The sequence below is a fragment of the Podarcis filfolensis genome (assembly GCF_964270895.1).
Source record: "Podarcis filfolensis genome assembly, chromosome: 3".
In the NCBI taxonomy this organism is placed as follows: Eukaryota; Metazoa; Chordata; class Lepidosauria; order Squamata; family Lacertidae; genus Podarcis; species Podarcis filfolensis.
In genome coordinates, this window is record NC_139606.1 from 420,540 (window position 1) to 447,416 (window position 26,877).

Below are 26,877 nucleotides of genomic sequence, written 5' to 3' on the forward strand. Positions count from 1 at the left end.
CGCACAAGCAGCTCAACATCCCATCACAACAAGTCTTCAGATATTATTTTTTAAACATTTTTTATGCTTAAACTTTACCATAATGCTGTGTTTATATGTTATTAGCACTGGATTTCGGGCAGATATCAGCGGTTAGCCCCCCGCCGCCCATGTGCTGAGCCAAGGAGGTGTAAAATAATGATAATAAGTAGAATAAAACCTCTATTTACCTACTGAGAGGATCCATAAAAAAGCAACTGTACCAAAAGGAATTATTGTGAAAAATAAGGGTGCCATATTAGCAGAGTCCGCCCCTGTATGTATGTCACTATTTTGCTATTTCAGAGGTTCAAAGCATCAACCAAGAGTGAGACCTAAAGTCACTGGGTAGACTTAGGCCATTAACATCAGTATTTTGTATTTCAGTAGGGCATCCACCCCACAGCACCAGCACTACCAGTGAAAAAGCCAACCTTTGTCTTACTACAAGTTGATAATCGTCAGGTTGTGAGAAGAGAAGACTAACTGGGTTCCTTTTCTTAGCCACCACCTGGGCCAAGGTATTTTGTACCAGCTGCATCCCTCTGGACCAACCACACCCCAGATCTCTCATAGAACGTGTTACATGATGTTACCAGTGCATGAGTCTCAGTAACCAAGCAATCCTTGTCCAAGACAGGATGAAGTTCTAACAACGGTCAAAGCCGGTAACAGGCGCTGTTTGCCACAAACTATTTTGCATTATGAATGCATGCATGCATGTGTATACACACATGCAAAATACCTTTGGCTCCAGTTATGCCAGCATCTCCTTTCGAACCTGCTCTTCCTGGCAAGTTTATAGTATCTCCCCAATCACCTGTAAGAGGCAAAAAATTGAGATAATACACACTCACATAGATTTATATACACCAAGATCATCTGTTGAACATCTTTTAATGTGAACGTTCTAAACCTTATAATGCAACTCTCCATTTACGTGCTTTCAATATGTGCACAACTGCACAATCACCCACCCACCCATCACGCTGAACCCAGAAGTGACCCAAAAAGTCACAAAAACATCACAAAAGGGTCGGAACAGGGTGTTTGCAGGTCTTTTCAACGGGGTTTCAAATATACGCAATTTCACTGATGTGCATGGTGCCTCAAAACATTACCCCCACTTAAATGGGGGGGAGGGTGGTTGCCTGTATTATTTTCTCTACAATATATACTTCCATTTTGACTTCATCTAAAGAATGAAAAGATATGAGAAGTCAAGATCAGTAACTCTCAAGAATGAGAGAAATATTTCCTTGTACTAGACTGGGTCACGAGCAGGAGCCTTTCATTTTATACACAAATCTGTCCGTCTGTCTGTCTGTCTGTCTGTCTGTCTCTCTCTCTCTCTGTGTGTGTGTGTGTGTGTGTGTGTGTGTTTTACATACACATAGCTTAGATGTACAGACTATAAATGGACTCACCAATTTCCCCAGGCTGGCCACTTTCGCCAAAAATACCATCAATCCCTGGAATTCCCTTTTCCCCCTGTAACATAGTTAAAAAGAACATCAAGCTTTCAAGCATAATAAATATTAACCAACGTTTTCGTTCTCTCTGGACTTCCTCCTCAACTATCCAAATTTGTTTTTCTGCCATAAATCTTGAAACTGTACTCTTGTTGAACACAGTGTGCACCTGAAACCAACTTTATTTAAACTAAAAAATAACTCAGGGGTGGGGGACTATATCTACTTGGTGGGCTGGATACTAACCTCCCCCAACTCCAGTGGGCCATTTTGACTGGGTGTGGGGTTGCCCACCTGTCAATCATGACACCATAATGACACTGGGTGATATGCTTTCCTTTGCCAGGGCAGTCTGAAATCAAAACACAGGGGGGTGCTGATTGGCAGTATCTGCAAACCCTCCTTTCAGCAGGGAACCATGGAAAGAATTTAATTTCATGCCAAGGCAATTATTTTGTCAAGGAAAGCCTTGTGGTTTGCCAGATGGAACTATCTCTACTCTTATGCCCCTGAGTTCTCTTGACCCCATTCTGAGCCAATTTCATGGGTGCACAAGGGGGAAGAGAGGAGGGAAACCTCACTGCGCAAAAAGAGCTCCTCAAGCAGGATGCCTGCTGACAGGACTCATTACCTGAATCCTGCTGAGTGTCATATATGTCAAGTGTCAGGCAGGTGAGCATGGCTTTTGGAAAATGTCCTCATGGACCTAGTTAGGGCTCTTGCTAGACTCAATTAGGCCTGCAGGCTGGAGCCCCCATTCCACCCAAAATAAAGGAATCAAATACATAATTCACATGCACTGCATAATCTAGTCTGCTTTTGGTGAATTTACAGAATTTGTTTTTTGAGGTTCTGGCATTTTGCTTTTCAAACTACTAAAGGAAACATACCAGAGATAACAAAACTTGGTAGTTTGAGTCAAACAACAAAATCTGCTCACCCTCCTTCCCGTTGCTCCAGGGAAACCAGAAATACCACGACCTCCTGAGACACCTATATATCCTGATATGCCTTTTATTCCTTTAATTCCATAGTCACCTTTCTGACCTTTTTCATAACCTGGAAAGCCAGGTGAACCTGGCCTTCCTGTCTGCCCAGGGTAGCCTAGTGCTCCTTTTGTGCCTGTAGGAAACACAGTTCAAAATGTTAAGTTAGACTGAACCGGGCAAGTAGCTGAACTTCAGTAAAGCAAATGTTGGTTTCAGCTGCCTGAAGTATTCATATTGGGAAATGAAGTCCTCAGCTGCATTCTGCTAATTAACTACCACTAAAAATTGCACTGGGATGCGGGTGGTGCTGTGGGTTAAACCACAGAGCCTAGGGCTTGCCAATCAGAAGGTCGGCGGTTCGAATCCCCGTGATGGGGTGAGCTCCCGTTGCTTCGTCCCTGCTCCTGCCAACCTAGCAGTTTGGAAGCACAAAGTGCAAGTAGATAAATAGGTACCGCTCCGGCGGGAAGGTAAACGGCATTTCTGTGCGCTGCTCTGGTTCGCCAGAAGCGGCTTAGTCACGCTGGCCACATGACCCAGAAGCTGTACGCCGGCTCCCTCAGCCAATAAAGCAAGATGAGCACCGCAACCCCAGAGTTGTCCCTTTACCTTTACCTTTAAAAATTGCACTGTTAGGGGTATATATATTTCTATATCATTTTGTGGTCATTTTCTATTATCTATAATCTGAATAAGTGCTTTAGAATGTGTGCATTATGTAATACAGAATGAAATGTTTGTAAATAAAGATTAAATTCTCATTTGCTTCTTGTGACAAATGTTCAAATGCTGTAACATCAGTTTGTAATATATTATACTCCTTTTCAGAATATGGCATTGCTCCTTACCTTTGAAACCAAAGCTCCCTTGGGCACCACTTTCTCCTTCATTTCCCTTTTCGCCTTTCACATCAAGCATCATACTTGGCATGATTTTAGGGGGTGATCCTGGTGGGCCACGGTCACCACGGTCACCTATTAAGAATACATTATTCATCCAGACTGCCATGTCAATATAGAAAACTGTTTGCAGGGGTGGCCAAACTTTTTCAAAGAGGGCCAGATTTGATGAAGTGAACATGCGTGAGGGCCGACCAAAGTTGTTGATTTTTTATATATATGTATTTTTGGGATTTGACCCCAATGAATAAAATGCCACAGGGGGCCGAATTAGGCCCCCCAAACAGACTTTGGACATGCCTGGTTTACAGCATTGATCCATCCTTACAATTTAAAGGCAACACATTTAAGAGGATCGGAAAGATAGGAATGCTTTGTCTCCTTAAGTGTATCCTTCTTTTATGAAGTGATTGTGATCAGCCCTTCTAATGTGCTATAGTGGCGAGATGGTTGTACTGGAATCAAGGAGACCTCGGTTCAAATTCCTACTCAACCATGAAACTCTCTGGGGAATCTTGGTCTCTTTAAGCCTTACCTGAAAGCCTAACCTCACAGAGTTGTTGTTTGGATAAAATGTGAGCAGGAAATAATACTAATACTTCATTATTTACATCTTCCTACCAATGTACTAAGGGTGTCTTACAACAGAATATACAGAATAAAATACAGTAACAAAAACAAAAACCATAAATTAAAATACAGTGAGCAGAAGAACACTGCCTTGAACTCCTTGCAAGGGGGTGAATTTTTTTTTTAAAAAACCCTAAATAAATGATTTAAATAAATGTTCTCAAAAAAGTATATGAGAATGTAGCAATGAGGAGTGCAGCCCAGCAGCTACTCCCTTTCCAATCATAGTCCTGAGATTTTGTTATGAGAGAGCAGCCAGGGGTCTTTCTGCTGACTAACGAAGGTGAAAGCAAGTCCCTCTGGAAACTAAGGCAGTAATAAACCTTCCCTGCTTGATGAACACCAAGCTTTACTTACCAGCAAAAGCCAGCAATAGACTGAAAACACAGTAAGCTGTAAGATTAAAGCTGCCAAGAGAATTTTTTTTTATAAAGAGGACAATTATATTTCACAACCTATTTTTTTCAAACTGCTTTGCAGTTGTGTATGAACACGTCTCGCGCACACTGAGAGACAAGCAATACTTCACAATGTGAAGAACAATACCTTTCAATCCCGAGTCACCAGGTAAACCTCGAATCCCTGGCAAGCCAGTGAAGCCAGGCTCTCCTTTGATTCCGTTCTGCCCTGGCCACCCTCTGACGCCTATCGCACCTTTGAAACCTCCAATTCCAGAGGAACCTTTAGCACCTGTTGGTGGAAAACATAAAAGAGAACTGTTCATGTTCACAGAAATGGGGATTAATTTCTTGTTCTTACTTTGTTCTAGGGTTCTAAATTTAAACTTTTTTATTTTAAAATACAAATGCAAAAGTAAGCAATAAGGTAAGGCACCTGCCCTGCATGCTGAGGGCCCCATGTGTTACAGGAAGGACTCCTGACAGAAAACGCAGAGCAGCCACTGCCAGTCAGGACAGATAATATAGCGGGAGACTGTACGCTGAGTCAGATTCCAATGGCCTGACTCAATATAAGGGATTCCCAATTTTTATATTATGGTCATTAAAACCTAAGCAAAAGAAGAACCAAACCAGTATCAATACTATTTATTTATTTATTTATTTATTTATTTATTTATTTATGCATTCTATTTGGATACTGCCCTTCATCTGTACATCTCGGGGCAGTTCACAACATAAAAATACAATATAAAAAACATATATTAATCATGATTAAATCATATTATGTAAGATTAATGCATAATCAATACATGATAAAGATAAAGTAAGAGCAAAAACAAACAAATAATGCCCCCTCCTACAACACATTTTAAAGTGTATTGGATCTTTATCATCCAAAGGGATGGCAGAAGAGGAACGTTCTCTCCTGGCACCTAAAGTTGTACATCAAATTGAAATCGAGTCAAGTGGGTGTTAGAATTCCTGCTCCATGATTGTAGTCATGGGATTGTTGTCTATCACATGACAGTATATGTTTTGACTCCACAAAGTGGGAAGTGACAGAGACAGGATGTTTGTGTTACTGTGTTCCGTGAAGTGGGACTATTGTCCTTTGTTCTTTTTCTTTGTTGCCTGATGCTAGAGAGAGGGAGCCATGTTGCAGTGCTCCATGTGTTTATATGTAAATAAAGTAGATTAGCCAAAATGCTGAGTTGCTGAGGTCTATTATGCAAGCTGCGAAGACTCGCATATCCCTAAGTGTGCCGATGTCTGTTGGCATCGGTCGCTGTGATGTTTGGGCAGGGTCCTACTCGCTGTGATGTCTGCCAGGGTCCTACTCGAGTATAGGACGAGCTCCTGACAGCGGGGTGTCTTTTCACTTTAGCCCAATTGCTCAAAATCAAAGGAGACCCACAGCAAACACTCATTGTTGACCGAGGCTTTCTCAGTAATGGAGTCACGATATAACCCAGCATCCTGCCCCTCTTTTATTGGTGAAGTCTTCCAACTCCATCAAAGACCAAAGCAGGCATTAAAAGGCATTAAAAAGTTCTCTTGAAAGAGAACTATTTGAAAATGGTTTACAGATGGTATTTAACCCCGAGCAGATTAGCTAAGATGTACAAATCAGAATCTGAAGTAATGAAGGAGAAGGAACATTCTTCCATATGTGGTGGACATGCAAAAGAGTATTGGGAAAAGATATATAACAAGATGGGGGGAAATGTTTAAAACCTTTTGCAAAGTTGCAAAAGTGTACAAGATATGGAGAAGTTTTGGAGAAAATATAAAAAACAACTTGGAGGAAAAAAGCCTGAAGCAGTAGGTGCAGAAGGGGAAACAGATCCGGCAGAAAAAGAAGAAGATAAACAACAGCGTACTTAATTAGACCTTTTTATTTATAAAATATATAAATAAAAGAGAAAAAAGAATTTGAAATTTTTAACTTGGAATGTTAGCGGACTAAACAATAAATTGAAAGGGAATAAAACAGAACATGTATTACAAAAAGAGAATTTGGACATAATATGCTTGCAAGAAACACATGTAGCAAGAAGACACAGAAGAGTCTTGATAAATAAATGATTGGGGATGGACTTTATGACATTAGACAAAAAAAAGAGGGGTGGTAATTTATGCTAAAAATAAATATAACCCGAAACAGTTATTTAAAGATGATTATGGAAGGATGACAGCAATAGAAATAACCTTACAAGGCAAAAAAATTGTGATAATTGGGATCTATTCGCCAAATTATTAAAAAATTGGAATTTTTTAAGAACTGAAAGAAAGGTTGTATGAGTTTATGGATCAAAAGATAATATTAATGGGTGATTTAAATGGGGTAGTCTCCTTAGAAATTGACAGGACAATAAGAAAAATGGATTCAAAAGAAGGCAGACTACCTGTCACTTTCTTTAATATGGTAGAGAACTTAAAATTGACATTTGGCAATTTAGACACCCATTTGAAAGAGAATATACCCATTTTTCTGAACCAATTTAATCTGCAGGAAGAATTGACTAGATATGGACATCAAATGAACTAACACTGAGAACAAAAAGAATAGAAATACAATCAAGGACACTTTCAGATCACGATCCAGTGTTACTGGAATTGAAATGAAAACTCCACATTTAGGCGAAGTTTAAATGAAGGACTTTAGATAACCAACTAACTGCAAAAAAGCAGACAAAATCTTGAAATATAATTTTGAATTAAATTTTAATCAAGGGACAGAACTTAATATGGTCTGGGATACAAGCAAAGCAGTGATGAGAGGATTTTTGTATTCAACAGAGTGCATATCAAAAAAAGGTTAGAGAAGGTAAAAATAAAGAAATTTTGGAAGAACTGATTAGAAATGAAAAAGAACTGATTAAAAAACCTGGGAAAGATTCAATAAAGCAAAATATAAAAATGTTACAGACATAATTCTCAGTGTTAGTGAACCAAGAAATTGAATGGAAGATTAAAATGCTAAGGCAGAAAAAAATGAATTTGCAAATAAACCAGGAAAACTACTTGCTTGGCAATTAAAAAAAATGTAATAAACAAATTGAAAGTAGAAGGTAAAATAATAGATAACCTGAAGGATATCAGAAGACAATTTGTAAAATATTACACAAAGCTATATTGAGCCAGTAAAGAAAACAAAGATACAATTGAAGAATACTTAAAGTAGAGTTATTTACCAAAAATCCTGAAGGAGAAAATTAATTATTTGAATGCACCAATAACGATACAGGAGGTGCAACAAGGAATTAATCATTCAAAATTAGGTAAATCACCAGGGTCATATTTATCAGCTAAATATTATAAAAAACTACAAGACTTTCTGATACAGTCGCTGAAGCATGTAATGAATAAATGTTGAACACGGAAAAATCCAGATTTATGGAAAGTGGCATATATAACATTACTTCTGAAACAAGACATGGACCTGCTCTCAGTAAATACTATAGGCCGATTTCTCTGCTCAACGATTATAAATTATTCGCCAATATTATGGTGAACCGTTCGAAACTGATGTTAAAGGAGTTAATTCATCAGGATCAAGCTGGCTTTCTTCCTGGCTGAACAGATAAAGGATAATATAAGGAATATAATTGACATAATAGAATATCTGGAAGCCAGGAATGAAAAACAAGCAGCTCTGATGTTTGTGGATGCAGAGAAGGCCTTTGATAATGTGTCTTGGATCTTTATGAAAAAAATCTATGGAGATGATGAATTTTGGAGAATCATTTCTAAGAGGAATTGGTGCAATTTAAACAGATCAGCAGGCAATGCTGACAGTGAATAATGTAATATCAGAAAAGTGTAAAATTACAAAAGGGACAAGACAGGGTTGCCCTATCACCGTTATTGTTTATTTTAGTATTAGAGACCCTGGTGAGGAACATAAGATCTGATGAAGAAATAAAAGGTATAACAGTTGGGTGCAAAGTGTAGAAATTGAGAGCATTTGCAGATGACCTTGTAACAACAGTAGAAGACCTGTTGGCGAGCATACCAAAGTTTCAAGTTTCAAGTTTTATTGCGGCAAAAGCCAGTAACACTAAACACCACAAGATCAAACAAAAAGAGATCAACAACAACATCAGAAAGGGGAAAAAAAAAAAGATTACACAAGGGAACTTTGCAGTGTGCCATTCAACAGAAGAGATTTATGCTTCCTGATTGCTAAAGTGCAAAATTTGGCCACCTCATATGATATTGAGCTTGAGGAATCTTCCAGAAGGTATTTTCGTAGAATTTCGGGGGAGGATTCCAAATAATGTTGTAGGGGTATAAATTTTGATAAAAGCGGCAAAATAAGTTGAACTCGTTCTTCACTATAAAATTCGCAAAATGGAAGGATGTGTGTGACAGATTCTACCTTATTAGACATACAGGGGCAGAGACGCGCATGCATTGGTACCCGCGTAAATTTGCCGTACAGCACTGCTGAGGGCATTGTCTCAAAGCGGGCTCTAGAGAAAGCCCATCTATAAGCTTCGTTAGTGATGTTAGTTAAGTAAGGGGCAGCTGCAAAATTAGGCCAAGCTTTTAAGCATCTATACGTCTCCGGGAGTAGGGCGACTTCTTGTTGTAATTCGACATCGTAAAGTCTCTGAGTGACAATTGCTTTTGCCTTGTTCGGAGTTTCAATAAAAAGATTTTCAGGGTTTAGGCCAATTTGTTTGATCTTATTAGTTATTTGCATAAGCCAAGGAGGATAGGGAGCTGCGGCCAGGAAGCAAGGTAACAGTCCCTTAGGATTGTACTGGATTTTCAGCCAGAGGGATATTGCTTGCTCCCAGACTTTTAATTCCACTCTGGGCAGTCCTGCCTCTTGCCTTAAGACTGCATTAGGTGTACACTTTGGGGTAGCAAATAATGATCTTAAGAATTTTGACTGTACTGTTTCAAGGGTCTTAAGGTTGGCAGAGGGGCTAATTTGAGAGCCATACAGGAGTTGGGCTAGAGATTTTGCCTGAAAAACTTTTAGGGCCATTGAGAGGAAGCCAGCTCCTTTCCTTCTGAATAATCTAAGGATGGCATTTGCACTTCTTCCTGCTGATATAGCTGATGTGGTCAGGTGTGTTGACAGTTTGGCATTATAAGAGAAAGTAATGCCTAAGTATTGGAAGGTCTTAGTCTGTTCAATGGCGTTTCCCTTTACGCTCCAATTATCTTTCCTGAAGGAGCGGTTAAAATGTACAATTTTGGTTTTGGCAAAGTTAATTGTTAACAGTTCAGTGTTACATTGGTCATTAAACTTTCCTAAGGCACGTTTCAGGCCCACTTTGGTTTGAGAGAGAAGAACAGCGTCATCCGCATACATTAAAACTGGTACTTTTCTGCCGTTAGAGAACACGGGGGGGGGGTGGGGTTTCGATTTCACGGCAACATGTGACCAGGGAGTTAACATAGATGTTAAATAAAAATGGGGCTAATAGGCATCCTTGTCTAACTCCCCTTTGGACTGGGATTTCTCTAGAGAGTCTGCCGTCCTGTGCGAGTCTTATCTGGAGGGTATTGTTCTCATGAAGCTTAATCATCAGAAGTAATAACCTTCTGTTAATACCCATATTGGCCAATTTGGCCCAGAGCCTACCCCTGGATACAGAATCAAATGCTGCCTTTAGGTCCACAAAGGCCGCATACAATGACTTTTTCCAATGTTTCACATACTTATAGACAAAATAATCTAACACTAAGCAGTGATCTATGGTAGAACGTCCAGATGTAAACCCTGCTTGTTCAATTTCTAGCAAGTCATTATGATCTAACCATTCACATAATTTTAAACATAGATGTTTTGTATAAAGTTTACAGATCACATTCAGAAGACTAATTGGTCTATAATTAGCTGGGTCAGAGGGGTTGCCCTTTTTAAATATAGGAACAATTATAGCCAGTCCCCAATCTTTAGGGATTTCAGTTGTCTTATCTATATATGAAAATAGATTTGCAAGAACCGGGGCCCACCAGTTTATTTGCGCTTTCAGAAGTTCAGCGACAATGAAATCACTTCCTGGGGCTTTGCCAGATTTCATTTGTAGAATTAACGAAGTGATCTCAGTTTCAGATGTTGGGGGCCATGGTGTATCATTATCTAAAGAGATGTTAAGCAGCGCGGAAGGACGATGTTCCCTAAACAGCACTTTATAGTGCTCTTCCCATAAGTTTGCAGGGATTATTGTGCCCTCGTTAGGAGTTTTGGTTTGACTGGAGATAATTTACCAGAAGTTGGCATACCAAAGATATTAGACAAATTATCTGAGTTCAGACAGGTAACAGGATTCAAGCTAAATAAAAATAAAATGAAAGTATTAGTGAAAAATATGAATGCATAAAAATATGAAAGTATTAGTGAAAAAATAAAAATGAGCTACAACAACACTAGTTAATTGAAAAAAAGGTGAAGTATCTGGGGGTATGGCTAACAGCTAAGAATATAAATATTTTTAAGGAAAACTATGTAACAACGTGGAAAGAGATGAAGAAAAATATGGATGTCTGGGGAAGGATGAATTTATTGCTTTGGGGAAGAATTTCAGTGATGAAAATGAATGTATTGCCAAGAATGTTATTCTTATTTCAAACAATACCCAGGGTATGCAGAGAGGGACACTTCAAACAATGGCAAAAATATATTTTCGAATTTATCTGGCAGGGGAAGAAACCAAGGATTAAATATAAACTATTAACAGATACCAAAGAAAGAGGTGGCTTCTCTCTGCCAGATTTGAAATTATATTATGAGGCATCATGTCTCTGCTGGCTTTGGGAGTGTATAACTTTAAAAAACACAGATATCTTAGACCTTGAGGGTCATGATAATAGATTTGGTTGGCATGCATATCTATGGTATGAGAAGACCAAAGTGCATAAAAAGTTTTTGAATCACTTGGTAAGAAAAGCCAAGTATGGAGTATGGGAGTATGGGAATTTATGGAGTATGGGAAAAATATAAAAACCTGTTAGAGCAGAAGACACCATGGTGGCTCTCCGCAGTGGAAGCGATATCCCTGAAAAAGACTAATGCAAAAAGTAAATGGGCAACCTATAAAGAGTTGCTCATGGAAGTAGAACAACAATTGAAATTGAAATGTTTTGAGGACATAAGACAGTAACAGGTTGGTTGCAATACCATCAATTAAATGATGTGTTTAAAATAGATAAGAAAAATGGATTTAGTGAAGAAATTTCAAGGTTTGGAAAAGATTTAATGGAAAACAATGTGAAGTTACTTTCTAAAACGTATAAACTGTTGCTAGAGTGGCATACCAAAGATGAAAAAGTTAAATTGGTAATGATACAATGGGCACAAGATATTGGGCACAATATCCAATTTTCATCTTGGGAAAAGTTATAGAGTGAGGATTTAAACTTTACAGCATGCTGTGCCTTGAAGGCGAACTATATGAAAATGATGTATCGGTGGTATCTAGCACCTTTATAATTAGCAGAGATGTACAGAATTTGCGTAAAAAATCCCTGCGTCCAGTCACGCTTCCCTTGCGTGGCTCTGCTTGGGAGCTGACCTGGCAGGAGAGCAGAGTAGCAGCGGTCCTGTGTCCGTGTGAGATGAGGGATAAATCAAGTCCAGAGACAGTTCGGTTCTTATCTCTAGAAGCGTTTATTTACAAGCCATAAATCAGTCTTTCTCCATCGGAGCTTTCTTGCATTTTCTCCCGTGCTCCCAAAAGCACACACGCAGCCTCTGAGGCTTAGCTGCGTCTCAGTCAAGATCGAAAGCAAGTCTGAATGCAGTCACACGCTGTGACTCACTTCTCTGTGACAGGCTCCTCCCAGATTCAGGACACCACGGAGTTTTAACCCTGTCAGTTCCAAACTCCACACCCCCTCTTGTCCTGCATCTGGGGACAATAGCCAACAATGCTTTCCCCATACACAGACCCTCACAGAACTCCTTGTGCTTCTGGAAGGTTAATGGTTTTGTGAAACCATCAGCGAGGTTCTTGGTTGAGGGACAGTATTTCAGAGCAACTAGCCCCTCATGAACGCTCTGACATACATTTCGGAACCGTATGTCCAAATGTTTGGTCCTCGCCTTGAATTGCCCTGTCTCAGCCAATTTGAGGCATGGTTGATTGTCTTCATGCACCACAACGGGCAGACAATTCTCTCCACAGATTTCCTCGACCAAACACACATAGAACTCCAGTTCTCTGCAAACCTCTGATAGCGCACTGAACTCAGCTTCAGTAGATGAAAGCGCTATGAGACTTTGCTTCCGGGACCTCCACCCAATCACTGAGTCCCCAAACTTCACCACTAGGCCTGACACTGATTTGCGGTCCTCAAGGTTAGCCCAATCCGAATCCACCCAGGCGGTCAGCTTGACATCACCCTCAGCTGACATCTTGAGGCAAAAGTCTTTGGTATCTTGCAGGTAACGTAGCACCCGCTTAACACCATTCCAGGCCTGCACACTAGGATTTGAAGCCTCTCTACTGAGCAGATTGACAGCAAACGCTATGTCTGGTCTGCTCCACTGTGACAGATACAACAGACTACCCAGAGCTGACTGAAAGAGTGCAGTATTTTCGAACACCACGCGTTCTACTTGCTGACACTCCTTCACGTACCCAGTCTCCATGGGTGATCTGGCACCTGCACAATCAGACATCCTGAACTTCTCAAGCAACTGTTCAATCTTACCTTTCTGTCGAAGCAAAAAGCTTCCATCACTTGCTCTTGTGATCTCTACGCCTAGATAGGACTTGACATCTCCAAGTTGCTTCAGCTTGAACCGCTTTCCAAGCTCCTTAGCAAACTTCTCTACCTGTTCACCTGTCTTTGCCATGAGCAAGATGTCATCAACAAACACCTGGGCCACTTGCTGTTGCAAGCCTGAATCTCTAATGTAAAGACAACTGTCTGCAAGAGATCTCTTAAAACCTAGCTCTTCTAAGGCTTCATGTAGGCACATATTCCAATTCCTGGCAGATTGGCGTAATCCATAGATGGATTTGTGCAACCGCCACACGACGCCTGGCTCACTGACTTCAAACCCTGGAGGAGGAAGCATGTACAACTCCTCCTGGAGATCTGAGTTCAGGTAGGCGACATCTACATCAAAATGGTTCACCTTCCAACCTCTCTGTGCTGCTATCGCCAAAAGCGTTCTCATAGTCTCCGCCCTTGAGGTCGGCGAATATACCTCTGTGAAGTGGACACCCCTTCTCTGTGTGAATCCACGGGCCACTAATCTCGCTTTATACTGTGGTTCTCCTGCTTCTGTGGGTTTAAGTCGGTAAACCCATCTGCAGCTCACAGCTTGCTGGTTAGCCGGCAGCTGTGTGAGTGAGAACACTCCAAGAGACTCCATTGAGTTCATCTCCTTCTGCATTGCCTCATGCCATTTGCTGGCTTCTTCCCGAGGCAACTTCTGAACATCCTCAAAGGATTCAGGTTCACATCTAGCCACACCAACCCAGACACTCGTGGCTTCATACCTTTCAGGTGGCTTCCCTTTGGTTGATCTTGCTGACCTCCTCAGCGTGAATTCTGGAACTGCGCCTGAATCACCTGGATCAACCCTACCACCCTCAGAAACATCCCCCTCTGACCTGCTGCGCTGTTTAGGGCGAACAGCTGGTCCTGCTGGCGAGGATGATTCACTCCCTAGCTCAGACTTGACAGAGACCTTTGGAGGGGTCCTGGGACTCCCTTTTGGAGAGATACGGAGCCTCTCCCTTGGAGATCCCGGCTCTGGACTCTGTGGCTGTGGACTGTGCACCTCAGCAACAGGTTCAGCCTCGTCCTCCTCCTCTTCCTCATCTGAGTCTAACGGAACATCTGGATTCCCGTGAAGACGCTTCCACCCACTCTGCTCGCAAAACTCAGCACTGCCGCTAATAAGCAGCTTGGACTGGTTGCCAGTAGGGTATGCGAAACGCCACGCCTTTGAACCCGGCTCATAGCCTACAAAGATCATCTTCCTGGACCTTGGTTGACCCTTTCTGCGCATGGCCTTTGGAATGAGGACCCAAGCCTCACAACCAAACACTCTCAGGAAGTCCACTTTAGGTTGCTTCCCATGCAGCAGAAAGTACGGTGTGTCTCCCACACTTGAATTAAACACCCTGTTCTGAACAAAGCATGCCGTCTTATAACTCTCAGCCCAAAAGCGCTGTGGCAGACCCGAGTCTGCCAACAAAGCATTCGCTGATTCCTGTAGTGTGCGAAATTTTCTCTCTGCTACCCCATTCTGTTGCGGACTGTAGGGGGCAGTTAGTCGATGACTGATACCCTTCTGCCTGAAAAACGATTGCAGCGCAGAACCTGCGCAGAACCCGATCAGATTGAAAGGAAATCACCCTGGTAGAGAACCGTAGCTCTACCGCTGTGATCCAATCCCTGATCAGTGCAGCTGCCTCTGACTTCTGTTGCAGCGCAAAAGCCCAAGAATGTCTAGAAAAATCGTCAACCAGAAGCAAAACCCACTTAGACCCGGCTAAAGAAGGTGTCTGCATGGGGCCCGACAAATCTGCATGCACAAGTTCAAAGGGTTTGCTGGTTCTCCTCTCTGACCTGGGGTATGTGCATGTTGTGACCTTAGATTGCTTACAGGCTTGACAATCTAGGTATCTGTCACATGCCTTGAACCTACACCCAATGGTGTTGCCTGTGGCCTTCCTCACATATGACCACCCAACGTGCCCAAACCTCCTGTGCCATAAGTGTATACAATCATGGTGTGGTGGGACATTAGCACACTGCCCTTGGGCTTCTTCAATGGACTCTCCACTAGCCCCATTTTCCACCAGCCCCATTTTCCCACCAGTCCCATTTTCAATGGGCATCTCCACGAGAAAGAGCCTGTGTCTTCTCTGGACACTGTAGATCTTCTTCCCATCCCTGTAGAAGGAACACAAATTGTTAGAGAACAGAACATCGAACCCAGCAGCCATGAGGGCTGGCACACTTAAAAGAGAGTGGGCAAGCTCGGGGACCACAAAAGCTTCTACCCAATGATCTATAAAAGAACAATATAGAAACCCAGATTCAGTCAGTGGTCTTTGAGACCCATCTGCTAAGGTGACATAACGTCCAGCTTTAAGAGCCTTGCAGTCCCGCAGGAGCTCTCTAGATTTGACGAGAGTGTGAGAAGCTCCCGAGTCGATAAGAAGAGATAAAGAGTGTCTCTGGCTGTTTTCCAAAGATGCCATGGCGTTGCTCACGTTCCCATCGGTTGCCATGGCCACAGCCTCCCCCCGACTGAGGCTTTTGCCTTTTCTCAGAGACACCATCGCAGCTGTGAGGTGATAAGACGCCTTGTTTTTCTTTTCCTCCTGGCCTGCTGCTTTCCCACGTCTTTGCTGGGAACTGGCCTTGGGAACCTGCTTTGTTGACATTCCACACCGGCCGATGTCCTTGGCAGCCTGGGCCTCTAGCGGATGCTTCCCAGCGCTGTTGGACGTTGTCTCAAAGCACAAACAACTTTCGAAGCCTTTCACTTTCTCAGAGCTCTTGGAATGGCCTGCCTGGCCTGCCCCCCCACTCCTTCTTGGGGTGCAGCCTGTGCCCTCTTCCACAGCTCTCAGCTGCTCTCCAGCACACAGACGTGTCGAAGCAGAGAAACAGCTTCCCGGAACAGTCCCAGCCCCCTTTGGGCTTGGTGCTCTCTCTGGGCGTCCTCTAGCCCCCTCTGGTCTGGCTCCCACTCCAGCCTGAGGCTTGCTCCCTTGGCCCTCGGCTTCCTCCCGGCCCTTGGCTCCTGCTGAGCTTTCACACAGACTCCTCAGCACCTGCCAAGCGGCCTGAGCCGATTTAACACCCTCCAGGTGGGGCAACAGCAAGGCGTCCACACTTGCTTTCAAGATGCAGAGCTCTCTCTGCTCTCTCTCACTCAGCAGAGCAGCAGCATGCATGGGCGGGGCCGGCTCCGTCTGGACTGGACTCCAGAGCCCTGTGGCCACAAACCACCCCCTTGCTCTTCTTGACCAGGCCTCCCAGTTGGCCCCATTCAGTCTCTCACCGGGGTAGCTCTCATGGCCTTGTTGTTCCTGAGCAGCAGCCATCTTCCTCCCCCCGGGGCTTCAGTGTACTCACAAGTTTGCCAACAAGCTGGACTTCTGAAGCAGCCGCCCTTCTTGGCCTTTGGCTCCTCTCTCCAGCTTCTCCTGGCAGGAGATCACAGCAACACGACGCTGGCAGCCTTCTCCCTTCTCACACTTGTCAGGAAACGCGAAACTTCCATAACCTTTGCGTAAAAAATCCCTGCGTCCAGTCACGCTTCCCTTGCGTGGCTCTGCTTGGGAGCTGACCTGGCAGGAGAGCAGAGTAGCAGCGGTCCTGTGTCCGTGTGAGATGAGGGATAAATCAAGTCCAGAGACAGTTCGGTTCTTATCTCTAGAAGCGTTTATTTACAAGCCATAAATCAGTCTTTCTCCATCGGAGCTTTCTTGCATTTTCTCCCGTGCTCCCATAAGCACACACGCAGCCTCTGAGGCTTAGCTGCGTCTCAGTCAAGATCGAAAGCAAGTCTGAATGCAGTCACACGCTGTGACTCACTTCTCTGCGACAGGCTCCTCCCAGATTCAGGACACCACGGAGTTTTAACCCTGTCAGTTCCAAACTCCACACAGAACTGCTTCAAATGTTTGTTGGAAATGCGAGATAGAAGGCACGTTCTACCACATGTGGTGGGCATGCAAGATAACAAGAGCATTCTGGGAAATGATTTACAATGAGTTGAAAAAAAATGTTTAAAATAATGTTTGTGAAAAAGAGAGAGGCCTTTTTGCTAAGTATTTTAGGTACAGAGATTCCGAAGGAGCAGAAATGACTATTTATGTACGCAACGACAGCAGCACAGATACTACTGGCCCAGAGATGGAAAAAAGACAAAGTTCTGACCAGAGACGAATGGCTGATGAAGATGATGGACTATGCGGAAATGGTGAAATAGACTGGGAAAATCAGAAACCAGGAAGAGAAAAAATTTAAGAAGGAATGGGAAAAAATTATAATGTGTTTAAGAGAACACTGTAAACAACTAAAAACTCTGGCAGGATTTGAGTAATACTTGTAATGTACGAAAAACTATGGATTATTTTTCTTTAAAAAATAGAGAAAATAAGGCAAGCAGTTGGAAAAAAAGATTGATAATGGTAACCATGGAAGAGGGGAGGGGAGTCGAAGGATTCAGGGAATCCTAAATGATGATGTGGATGTTCTGTTTGAATTTAAATTTGTTATGTAAAACTCAATAAAAATATATTTTTTAAAAAAGAGAGACCAAGCATAACTTCAGGTAACTGGTCCCAAACAATTCAGGGCTTTAAACATCAAAAGCAACACTTAACGTTGTACTGCAGATGGAAAAGGCCCCGGGAGCTTTTTGAGTAAAGAGCCTGCACCAATTAATCTCAAAAAAGAGGTACAGGTGGTTTTCCCACTTTCATGGTCTATTGCATCTATTAACACTTTGCACAAGATGTATTATGTATTACTCTTGGAGCAACTGCTCATGTAATTTTGGGCTCAGAATTGTTTTGTTGTACCTTTCACACCTGGAAGACCGTGCATTCCATCCACCCCAGGGAGACCAGGCTCACCAGCCTTGCCTTTAGTTCCAATGAAACCAGGTTCACCTCTGTCACCTGCCAGGCCTTTCATTCCTACAGGACCAGGTTTCCCTGGGTCTCCTGCATCTCCTCTGGCACCCGGTGAGCCTATAAATATATGTTGAAAAGAAACAGGAGAATATAATGGATATAATGCAGCCACTGGAAAGCAGTCATTGTGCAGCATGTATTGATATGAAAACACATCAAATAAAGAACAAAACCAGTAAATTATTGATGGAATATTTTCCAAATTCTAGACATGCCCCCCCTTGCCCTCATCCCACCTTGAACAGCTGTGAGTCCTCCACTCACTATGTCCTGAGTGGTTCAGAGGCAAAGCCTATTTCTCTTTGGACAACATGGCAGTCAAGGAAGAAAACGAAATAGGAAACGGGGGAAGAGAAGGTGTGGCTCCCGATACCTTTGGTCCTGCCTGTTGCCTACTTTGGCCCCTCCCACCACTGGTGTGCAGTCCTAAAAGTTACTATTAAGTGAATGCTGCTCTTGATATAAAGTTTCCCCAGCGCTATTTTAGACCTCAAAAACTTCAAATATGGTTAAATTTTATAGAGCAAATTTGTGAACTAGGGAAATTCACTGCCTTTTCTTTCCAGTTGATGGTGAAAAAATGACACAGTCCTGTCATCTATGTATTACTTATGTAAGACAGACTCAGATGCAGAATAAATTATGTTAGACCTAACTATGCTTTTCTAAGCTTTTATACACCTGTGGTTTGTTGTCTGTGGTCAATCAGAAGCTGTGCTTTGGAAGTCAAACGTTTCAGAAGTTGAACAGACTTCCAGAACAGATTCTGTTCGACTTCCAAGGTACAACTGTATATGCTGTACAGTTTATTTTGTGTATGGATGAAAATTACTGCTTGGCAATATACTGTAGAGAACTATCTGTATATCTGAAACACACACACACACACACACACACACACATGCATGCAAGGATACTACTTTTGTTTCTAAGACAATGCAGCCATGCGTTACAGCAGCCACTGGCTTAGAAGAGGCACATTTTTTCACACACTGAAGTGAATGTCCCTTAAGATCTGCAGTTCTTATAAATACACACATATATACGTATGTATATGTGTGTGTGTGTGTGTGTGTGTGTGTATAATATGTGTGTGTGTGTGTGTGTGTAATTTAATTGGTGGCAACTCATTAGTAAGCCTAAAGTTTGTAAACTACCAGTCCAATAAATATGGCATCCTCAGTAATAATGCTCATGTGCAGTCTACCACATGGTTCAGACTGGGCTGAATTACAGTGTAGTCAGCATACAAACATCCCATCTAGCTAGATGGACAACTGACAAGAAACAACATTTTGCAAGGATCTCTGCATTGGTGGCATAACATTTGAATCATGTAAGAAGCTGGTATAATGCAGACGTTAAAAGTGTGCACCGCGCACTAAAGTCAACAGCCAATCTTCCATGGCTTAAATCTTAAAAGGACTATGATTGTACCATGTTGGCAGTATTAACAGGGAAAAGCTACTCCATGTCAATGCTTGAAATAATAAGTTCCTATGAAAGTTTAATGGAATGACATTGCACCCCCAAAGGTCCCACACCAGTAGTTTGAGATCACCTTTCCCCAGGAAAGTGCTAAAGATGCCCAGGCAAAGTACAAGGAAAATCACATTTCGGAAGCACGCGGGACAATCCTCACCTACAAACCCTGGTGAGCCAGCTCTGCCTGTGATCCCTTGCTGGCCTGGCAGTCCAGGGAATCCAAATGGTCCTTGTGGTCCTGGCAAACCAGTCAAGCCAGCAGGGCCAGGAGACCCAGGATGCCCTTTAGCTCCAGGCTGACCTGGAATGCCATCACTTCCTAAAAATAATAACAAGTGTCATTAATTGTTATGCGTTAGATATCGAGTGCATATAGATACAGAGTTGGATCAGGATTTAATTAATTAAACTCAGTCCCCATTTAAATCAGTGAGATTTCAAGGTCATGACTACCTTGTCAACAAATTTAGCTTAGCTCCAACTCACAGTCCAGAAAATAATTATAATAATAAACATTTATTCTGAAGCCTATGAATATGAAAAGCTGCCTTCTGAATAGGTCCTACACGCTCATAAGGAAAAGCAGCTTTCTGGTTTGCAGTCTATACAGAATGGGACTTATTGAGTTCTGCTTTCTTAACAATCAGTAATTTTCATTTCATCTACTGGTATTATGTGCAACATCTTAGGTGAAAAATCTGGGAATACTGATGAAGGCAATGGACCAGGATGCTCATTTTCAGCAAAACTGCAGGACTGCTGCTGGCTGCAATGCAGAGAACCTACTTACGGTAAGTATATGTTGCTTGGGAGCAAACACGTTGGTTTCACTATTTCTCCAGCTGCAGCTCTCTGTGCAAAATCACAAACTGATTTTGAAATTCCCTGCAGTTTTCAAAACAACATGCCAGGGTGCAGAGGGCTGTTTGAAACTAGGCTACAGAACCTTTGCCGCATGCAGAACTCATTGCAGAACTCTGCATCACCACAACTGCTATCACCAAATTTCCTGAGTCTCTCTTCTTTAAAATTCTCCATTGGCAAAAGCAAGAGCATTACCTCTCAGTCCTGGCAAGCCGTGATCTCCTGGGGGGCCTTTCAGTCCTGGGATTCCCGGTGGCCCAGCATCCCCTTGGGGGCCTGTGGGAGCTCCAATTCTGTCACCTGCAACTCCTTTCACTCCTGGAGGGCCTGGCCAACCTGGCAATCCTGGACTCCCAGGAAAGCCCTGCTCCCCAGGCAATCCTGGTGCACCTCTGTTTCCTCTGGGCCCAGGAAATCCTAAATAGAAAAAAATGATGATTCTAGGAAAAGTAATTTATTTGCCAGAATAAATTTGTTAAAGTTGATTAATGGAAAACAATATAACCAGGATGATGCAAATCCCTCCTTAGCCAAATAAGCACCTATAAAGGGAATTGGGGGTTGCTCGTGCGTAAGGGGGCTGCTGCTCTAGGCAACGTTGTCTGGCTAAACCTTTCCCTGGCTGGACAGCCCTTTCTCCATGGCTGTGTCAGTCACTGGCAGAATCTGTCAGTGGGCGTTTCCTGAACTTCTTCCAACATAAAAGCTCTTTGACGCCAAGTCTCTGCCTAGCCTCTCTGCGCGGAAGTCTTCTGCGCAGAGTGGGCATTGCCAGCGGAGGTCCTGGGCTCTCCCCGCTGGTCTCTGTGGAAGAGTCTTGGAGCCATCTCTCCGAAGTCCTTCCCTGCTCCCCTTTCTTCCTGGTGTCACGCCGATTTCCTTCCCCAAAGGAAGTGTTCTCTCTCTCCCTGCTGGTCCCTTCTCCTGCATCGTTGGGGAGCCTTACCTCCACTCTTGGCTCCGATGGCAGTTCCCTGACAGCACCTTTATGTCCCACTGACTTCAGTGGAAAGCTGAACAAGTGCTGATTAAAAGCATTCACACCCTGTTGTCTTAAAACTACAATAATAATGTAATTTAGAAGATAATCCACAAATGGTCCTTGGGCAGAATAGTGTTACTAAGGTATTTAGCAGCAGTGGATTTTGTTCTTTCTGTTTTGATTTGTCCCTCAAGTGACCCATGTGAGTACATATGTGCTCCAACATCTCCAGACTGTGGGCAGTACTTATTCAAGGTTTTCCTTCAAAAAGTAAGGAAAGAAAGATAGAGAGAGAGGATGAATGAGACATCTTTGTGGGATAAGCTGCATGATGCCTTTTGCAATGTCAGAAACTCCATGTCATTACTCATGTCAACACTCATGTCATTAATCGATTGGTGGAGATACAAACACATTTGAGAGGCACAGCTCAGTTAGTACTTGTTTAATGAGGTACTAATTTACAGATGAAAAACCTAGAAATGGTTAAAGCATTTGTTTGGTTGACAGCCCCAATTATTATCTTTGTGGAGAATCCTTGTGTGAACAGGGACTGCTTTTTGCCAGGGTCTTGGCCTCAGAGCCATGCAATATTTTCACATGTTGACATTACATCTAAAATCATCCTCAGTTGTACAAGCAATTACATTGTTCTATACTGTATATTTTGCAATTCCATTTGTGTGCATGACCAACTTGATTTTTATTGGAGAAGCAAATTACAAATGCGATATATAAACATGGATACATAAATTGAACACTTCAGTTGTCTACAGTACAAGTGTGTTTTGGGTTTTAACCATACCTGGTGGGCCTGCTAAGCCCTCACGACCTTGATCTCCCAGAGAGCCTTTCAGCCCTTTGGATCCATGCAGACCGAGTTCGCCTGCAATCCCTCTTGTACCTTTCGCACCTACATTATTGAAGATATTATGCCAATGAAATGCAATAAATAAAAATATGTACATGTTAAAGGGGAAAATACAAAATAATAATAGAAATATTGGTAATAAATTTATAGCTAGCCTTAGGTAAGTTATATCTTTTAGGGCATTTCCAGATTATGAGAGAACCATTCCTAGTGGTGGAATATCTTATTTCTATGTAATGTAGATTTGCTGCATGCTATTTCTAATGTACGGGTATATATTAAGTGCAACTGAAGGAGGGCTGTAGTGTTACAATTTGCAAAATATGGGTAATGGGAATACCCAGCCTTTGGACACACTTAAAAAATATTTTTCACATAATTTAAATGCTGGGGAATTGTAATAGCGATTTTGTTGCAGAAGTTGTCTAAAGGAAAGTTGAAAGAACAGTTAAAACAATAAAACCAGATCTTCAGCTCAGGGAAATGCATCTTCAGGAGCTAGAAGAAATCCAATACAGCCCCCGCTCCTATTTCAGCAGGGAGGACAACCCAAAGCGCTGCTGCCACCAGTGAGAAAGCCTGCCTCTACATCACCACAAGCCAACCATCATCAGGCCAAACTAGCCAGGTTCCTTGAGCTGCCTGTGGTGCCCTGGAAGCGAAGGGGAAGGTGGCTTTCCAGTTCATGCCTAGTGAAGAAAGCATCCTCCACGACCGAGACAAGGAACTGAGGCTGTTGCCTTTGGACAGACATTTTACCAAAGTAAAAACAAATACTTGCCGGGAGGGGGGGGGGGCGGAATCCTCTGAACTGTTGAAATTTTGGATTGGAATATTTAGCCTTTTGCATTCCTCTTAGGATTACATGTAAAGCAGTATTATTCATAAAGGGCATGAGAGGAGATCCATGACTTGCAGCATGGAAGGCAGGTTGTAAGTATTTGGGTAACAGTTGTAGGATTGTTAAATAAACAAGCAAGCAAGCAAACAAATCTTATTAGTTGCAAATGATTCAGATAAACGTTTTGATAGCAAGTAGGAAAATTGAATTTGATATGCTGTTGTACTTTTACATTACTTTCAAAGTTGTATTTGCAGACTGATCTGCAAGCTACACCTAAATCTTTTGACTGAAGCAAAAATTATAGTTCCACATTCCTGGAAGTTGCTCTGTCTGCAAACTCTCCAAGAAAATGTGAAATAGCAAAGATATAAATAACATTGTCAACTATAGATATGGGCAAATAAGATCTAATAATTATTTTTATAAATAGTTTCCATTTATTTCTTTTTGGAATCATAATTATAGTTGAATGATTTGATTACGTATTGTGCATTGTAACTTACTGTATTGTTATTGTTATTGTTATTGCTATGGCATTTACCTCTTGGTCCTGGAATCCCTGGAGTTCCTGGAGTTCCTTTTGGCGCTTGAATACAGCTAGTTCCTGTAGATAAACAATACAGATAAAAACAACCAAGTGGCTCTTCAAAGACTTAACAAATGTATTGTGGCAAAAAAATTGTAGGCCAGGGGCCTAAGGATGGAGGAGAAATTTTGTTCCCATCTTAATGCAAATCTACCAGATTCACCCACATGAACCAAAAGGCAGCTATTCTTTGAAATTCATGGATGCAGTTTTCCAACACAAAAACGTGTGTATTGGGGGCAAAAAAAAAAAAAAAAAGTAAAGGACCCGTGACAGTTAAGTCCAGTCACGAACGACTCTGGGGTTGCGGCGCTCATCTAGCTTTACTGGCCGAGGGAGCCGACGTTTGTCCGCAGACAGTTTTTCCGGGTCATGTGTGACTAAGCCGCTTCTGGTGAAACCAGAGCAGTGCACGGAAACGCCGTTTACCTTCCCACCGGAGCGGTACCTATTTATCTACTTACACTTTGACATGCTTTCGAACTGCTAGGTTGGCAGGAGCTGGGACCAAACAATGGAAGCTCACCTTGTCACAGTGATTTGAACCACCAACCTTCTGATCAGCAAGCCCTAGGCTCAGTGGTTTAGACCACAGCACTATAAATCAGCAGGAAGTGCTGATAGCAGGGGCCCAGGTAAGCCCCACCTTTGAGTCATCTCTCCACCTGAGGCTTGGTTTTTTCACTCACCCTCTGTCACTTTCAGCACCTTCACCTGTTCATTGTCTGATTTAATATTTATTGAAATATTTTAATAAAGAAATAAACATAAAAGCCTCTACCACCCACTTCTCAGTGTGTGTATGTGCCTGTAAACATTTTGTCACAAAGGAAAGAAGTAAAGAAAGAAAGAAAAAAAGGAAGAAGCATACAGTCCTTTTGAGAATGTAATAGTATAGCTACCAATTCAGCAATAGCAGTGTGGCTTCTGGACCAGAAAAATCTCCCCCCATAATTAAACCTAAGATGAAATATGGCCTTCAGTGATGACTGTTTATTCAGATTGGATGTGGCTACTTAAGTGAATCCCCCAAGGCCATGATCCTTTAAACCAAGCGTAGACGGAAGGTATATTGGGATCTAGTAGTAGGCATCTGGGTGACAGACAATAGGTTGTTATTATTATTATTAGTAGCAGTAGTAGTAGTCTTAGTATTAACAATAGCAACCCCTCCCCCAAAAGTGAGGGCTTTTCTTCTAAAAATCAGACTGCTGAGTTGAGGAAAGCTCAGGAGAAACACCAAGAGTGGTTTTTGTGTGAGAGAAAAGTTTGTGAGCTCTGTTCTGACAGCAAAAATATGTTCCTGAGCTGAAGTTGAGCTCAGAGGTGCCCTGTTCCTAAATTCTAATGATTTTGCTGCCTTCTCCTCTACTGAACCGCCTTTCTTTTGCCCCTGGTCATTGGTAGGCCTCAAGCTTCTAGTAGAAAGCCAAGTCTGCCAGGCCTGAAGTCTGCTTTTAGCATCCCAAGCAACTGTGGCCTATGATTGGGTTTTCATAAAAGCTTTTGGGTCTTTGTGTCCGAGTCATCATTTAGGAATCCCTTCCTTTGTGGGCTCAGGGACAGCAAAACCAATTGTTGGAAATGACTGAATGCACAGCAGCTTTCCTGTGAGCCATGCTCTGTGTTTAGCTTTCAGGTGGTCAGGAAGAGTGAAAGAGTGGAATTGCGCTGCAGAAGAGCTCCTTTAGGCCACTATCAGTCAGGGTTCACTATGGTTTTGCATCCTGCCTAACAACATGATCAGGGTTCCAGTGTCCGTAAGCAGGGGGGTGGGGCAGGGGTGGTCAGAGACAGGAAGCGGTAAGCACAAAACTGGGTCTTTGACTCAGGTGAATTAAGCCTAGTTTCACCCCTGTGTTTGTGCAACCTTTTACTCAGCAGCAATACTGTCCAAAACTAAGGGCAAAAACTATCTAGTGTCCTCTGGAAGGAAGGAGGACAGATGGTGTTGGTGGTCAAGGAATCTGGCATATCAGGTAACATGTGAAGGAGACAGAGAGGACGTGGCAATGGACTGGGCTGCCTACTAAAAGCTTGATTTGACTGGATGCAAAATAGTAAGATGAATGAAGTTGTATAATGCTACTCACTGGAGTTTTCAACAGTTGCATTGTAATACATTTTGTTAAAAAAAATTTGGTGTGTCAAATTAAAACCCTCTTCAGTTTGCATTAAGTTCTTCAAAATACAATTCTTGTTATCATTCAGAATCACAAATTTTGCATACAAATTTACATTTTTAAATTATCATATTTTACCTGACTGAATTGGCTCAGTTCTGTTACCTCTGAAAAATACTTTGACTGTCTGTCCACAATCTGAAATATAAAAAATTAGAACAAAAGAAATTTGGATTTCTTAAATTATGAGCGGAAACAGCAATGTTCAACCCACCAACTGTATCTGCAGTGATCTTTTGAAATAAACTTGTTTATTTTGTGAACCACCCTGAGACCTTCAGAAGATGGGTAGTATAACTTTAATAATTAAAAATAAAAATAAATAACAGGACTGTTCCAGAGAATGTATTTATTTAATTATATTTTATTTATTAAATTTATAGACCTCCCTTCATCAAAAAATCTCAGGGCAGTTCACAGAATAAAATACAAGAACAACATTATCCACCTGCAGTTCTATCCCATGAAATGGGATTGCCATAACTGTTCCATGGCATGCCAGCAACTGCCTCTGATTTTTGAATTTGCTGGAAATACATGCAGCAGCGGAGAAAAGAGTATACAGCTTTGTTGGAAAATAAAATAAACAGTCATGAATTGGCCTTCTAAGTCTACAGAGTGAGACATCTCGTGGTGCCCACTCCTCAGCGTCCAGCCAGGGCCTGACACTTGGGTGAATATGAGAGATATCTGGATATTCTGAGATCAGGGTGCCAGGTGCACTGGGTCATTGCAGCAATATCAGTGAGGTTGAGTCATTCACCCTCCCATTGGTTCAGGAAATATGCTTATGTGTAGGTATAACAGTCTCTAGGGCACTGCTTTCATTACGTCTTGCCTATGTCCTGTCCTGTTTGATGTCAGGGTCTGACTCTGAATCTGTGAAAGTCAGGGAAGAGGCTGTGGGTTTTATGCAGCAGTGTTAGCTAACATGGTGATAGTGTTAGAGGATCTCTCTGTGCATACGCATCTTTATTTCAAAGACCAGGAGAACAGTATATGGTAGATAGCAG

At 42.2% G+C, this 26,877-nt stretch overlaps 1 protein-coding gene across 2 annotated transcripts in view; it reads right to left on the reverse strand.

Moving 5' to 3' along the window:
• COL4A2 (collagen type IV alpha 2 chain) overlaps positions 1-26,877 on the reverse strand; it is a 196,129-nt gene that overhangs the window by 23,522 nt on the left and 145,730 nt on the right. For both annotated transcript variants that reach the window (XR_014546319.1, XM_083606368.1), the window contains exons 26-36: positions 25,943-26,002; positions 23,637-23,699; positions 22,186-22,293; positions 20,594-20,815; positions 19,692-19,853; positions 17,936-18,106; positions 4,555-4,698; positions 3,328-3,453; positions 2,431-2,612; positions 1,446-1,509; positions 764-838 (exon numbers count right to left, since the gene is read on the reverse strand). Coding sequence is in view for 1 of the 2 variants with exons in the window: in XM_083606368.1 (XP_083462494.1) it covers positions 764-838; positions 1,446-1,509; positions 2,431-2,612; positions 3,328-3,453; positions 4,555-4,698; positions 17,936-18,106; positions 19,692-19,853; positions 20,594-20,815; positions 22,186-22,293; positions 23,637-23,699; positions 25,943-26,002 (1,377 nt within the window). In the remaining variant the exon portion in view is untranslated. The remainder of the gene's footprint in view (positions 1-763; positions 839-1,445; positions 1,510-2,430; positions 2,613-3,327; positions 3,454-4,554; positions 4,699-17,935; positions 18,107-19,691; positions 19,854-20,593; positions 20,816-22,185; positions 22,294-23,636; positions 23,700-25,942; positions 26,003-26,877) is intronic.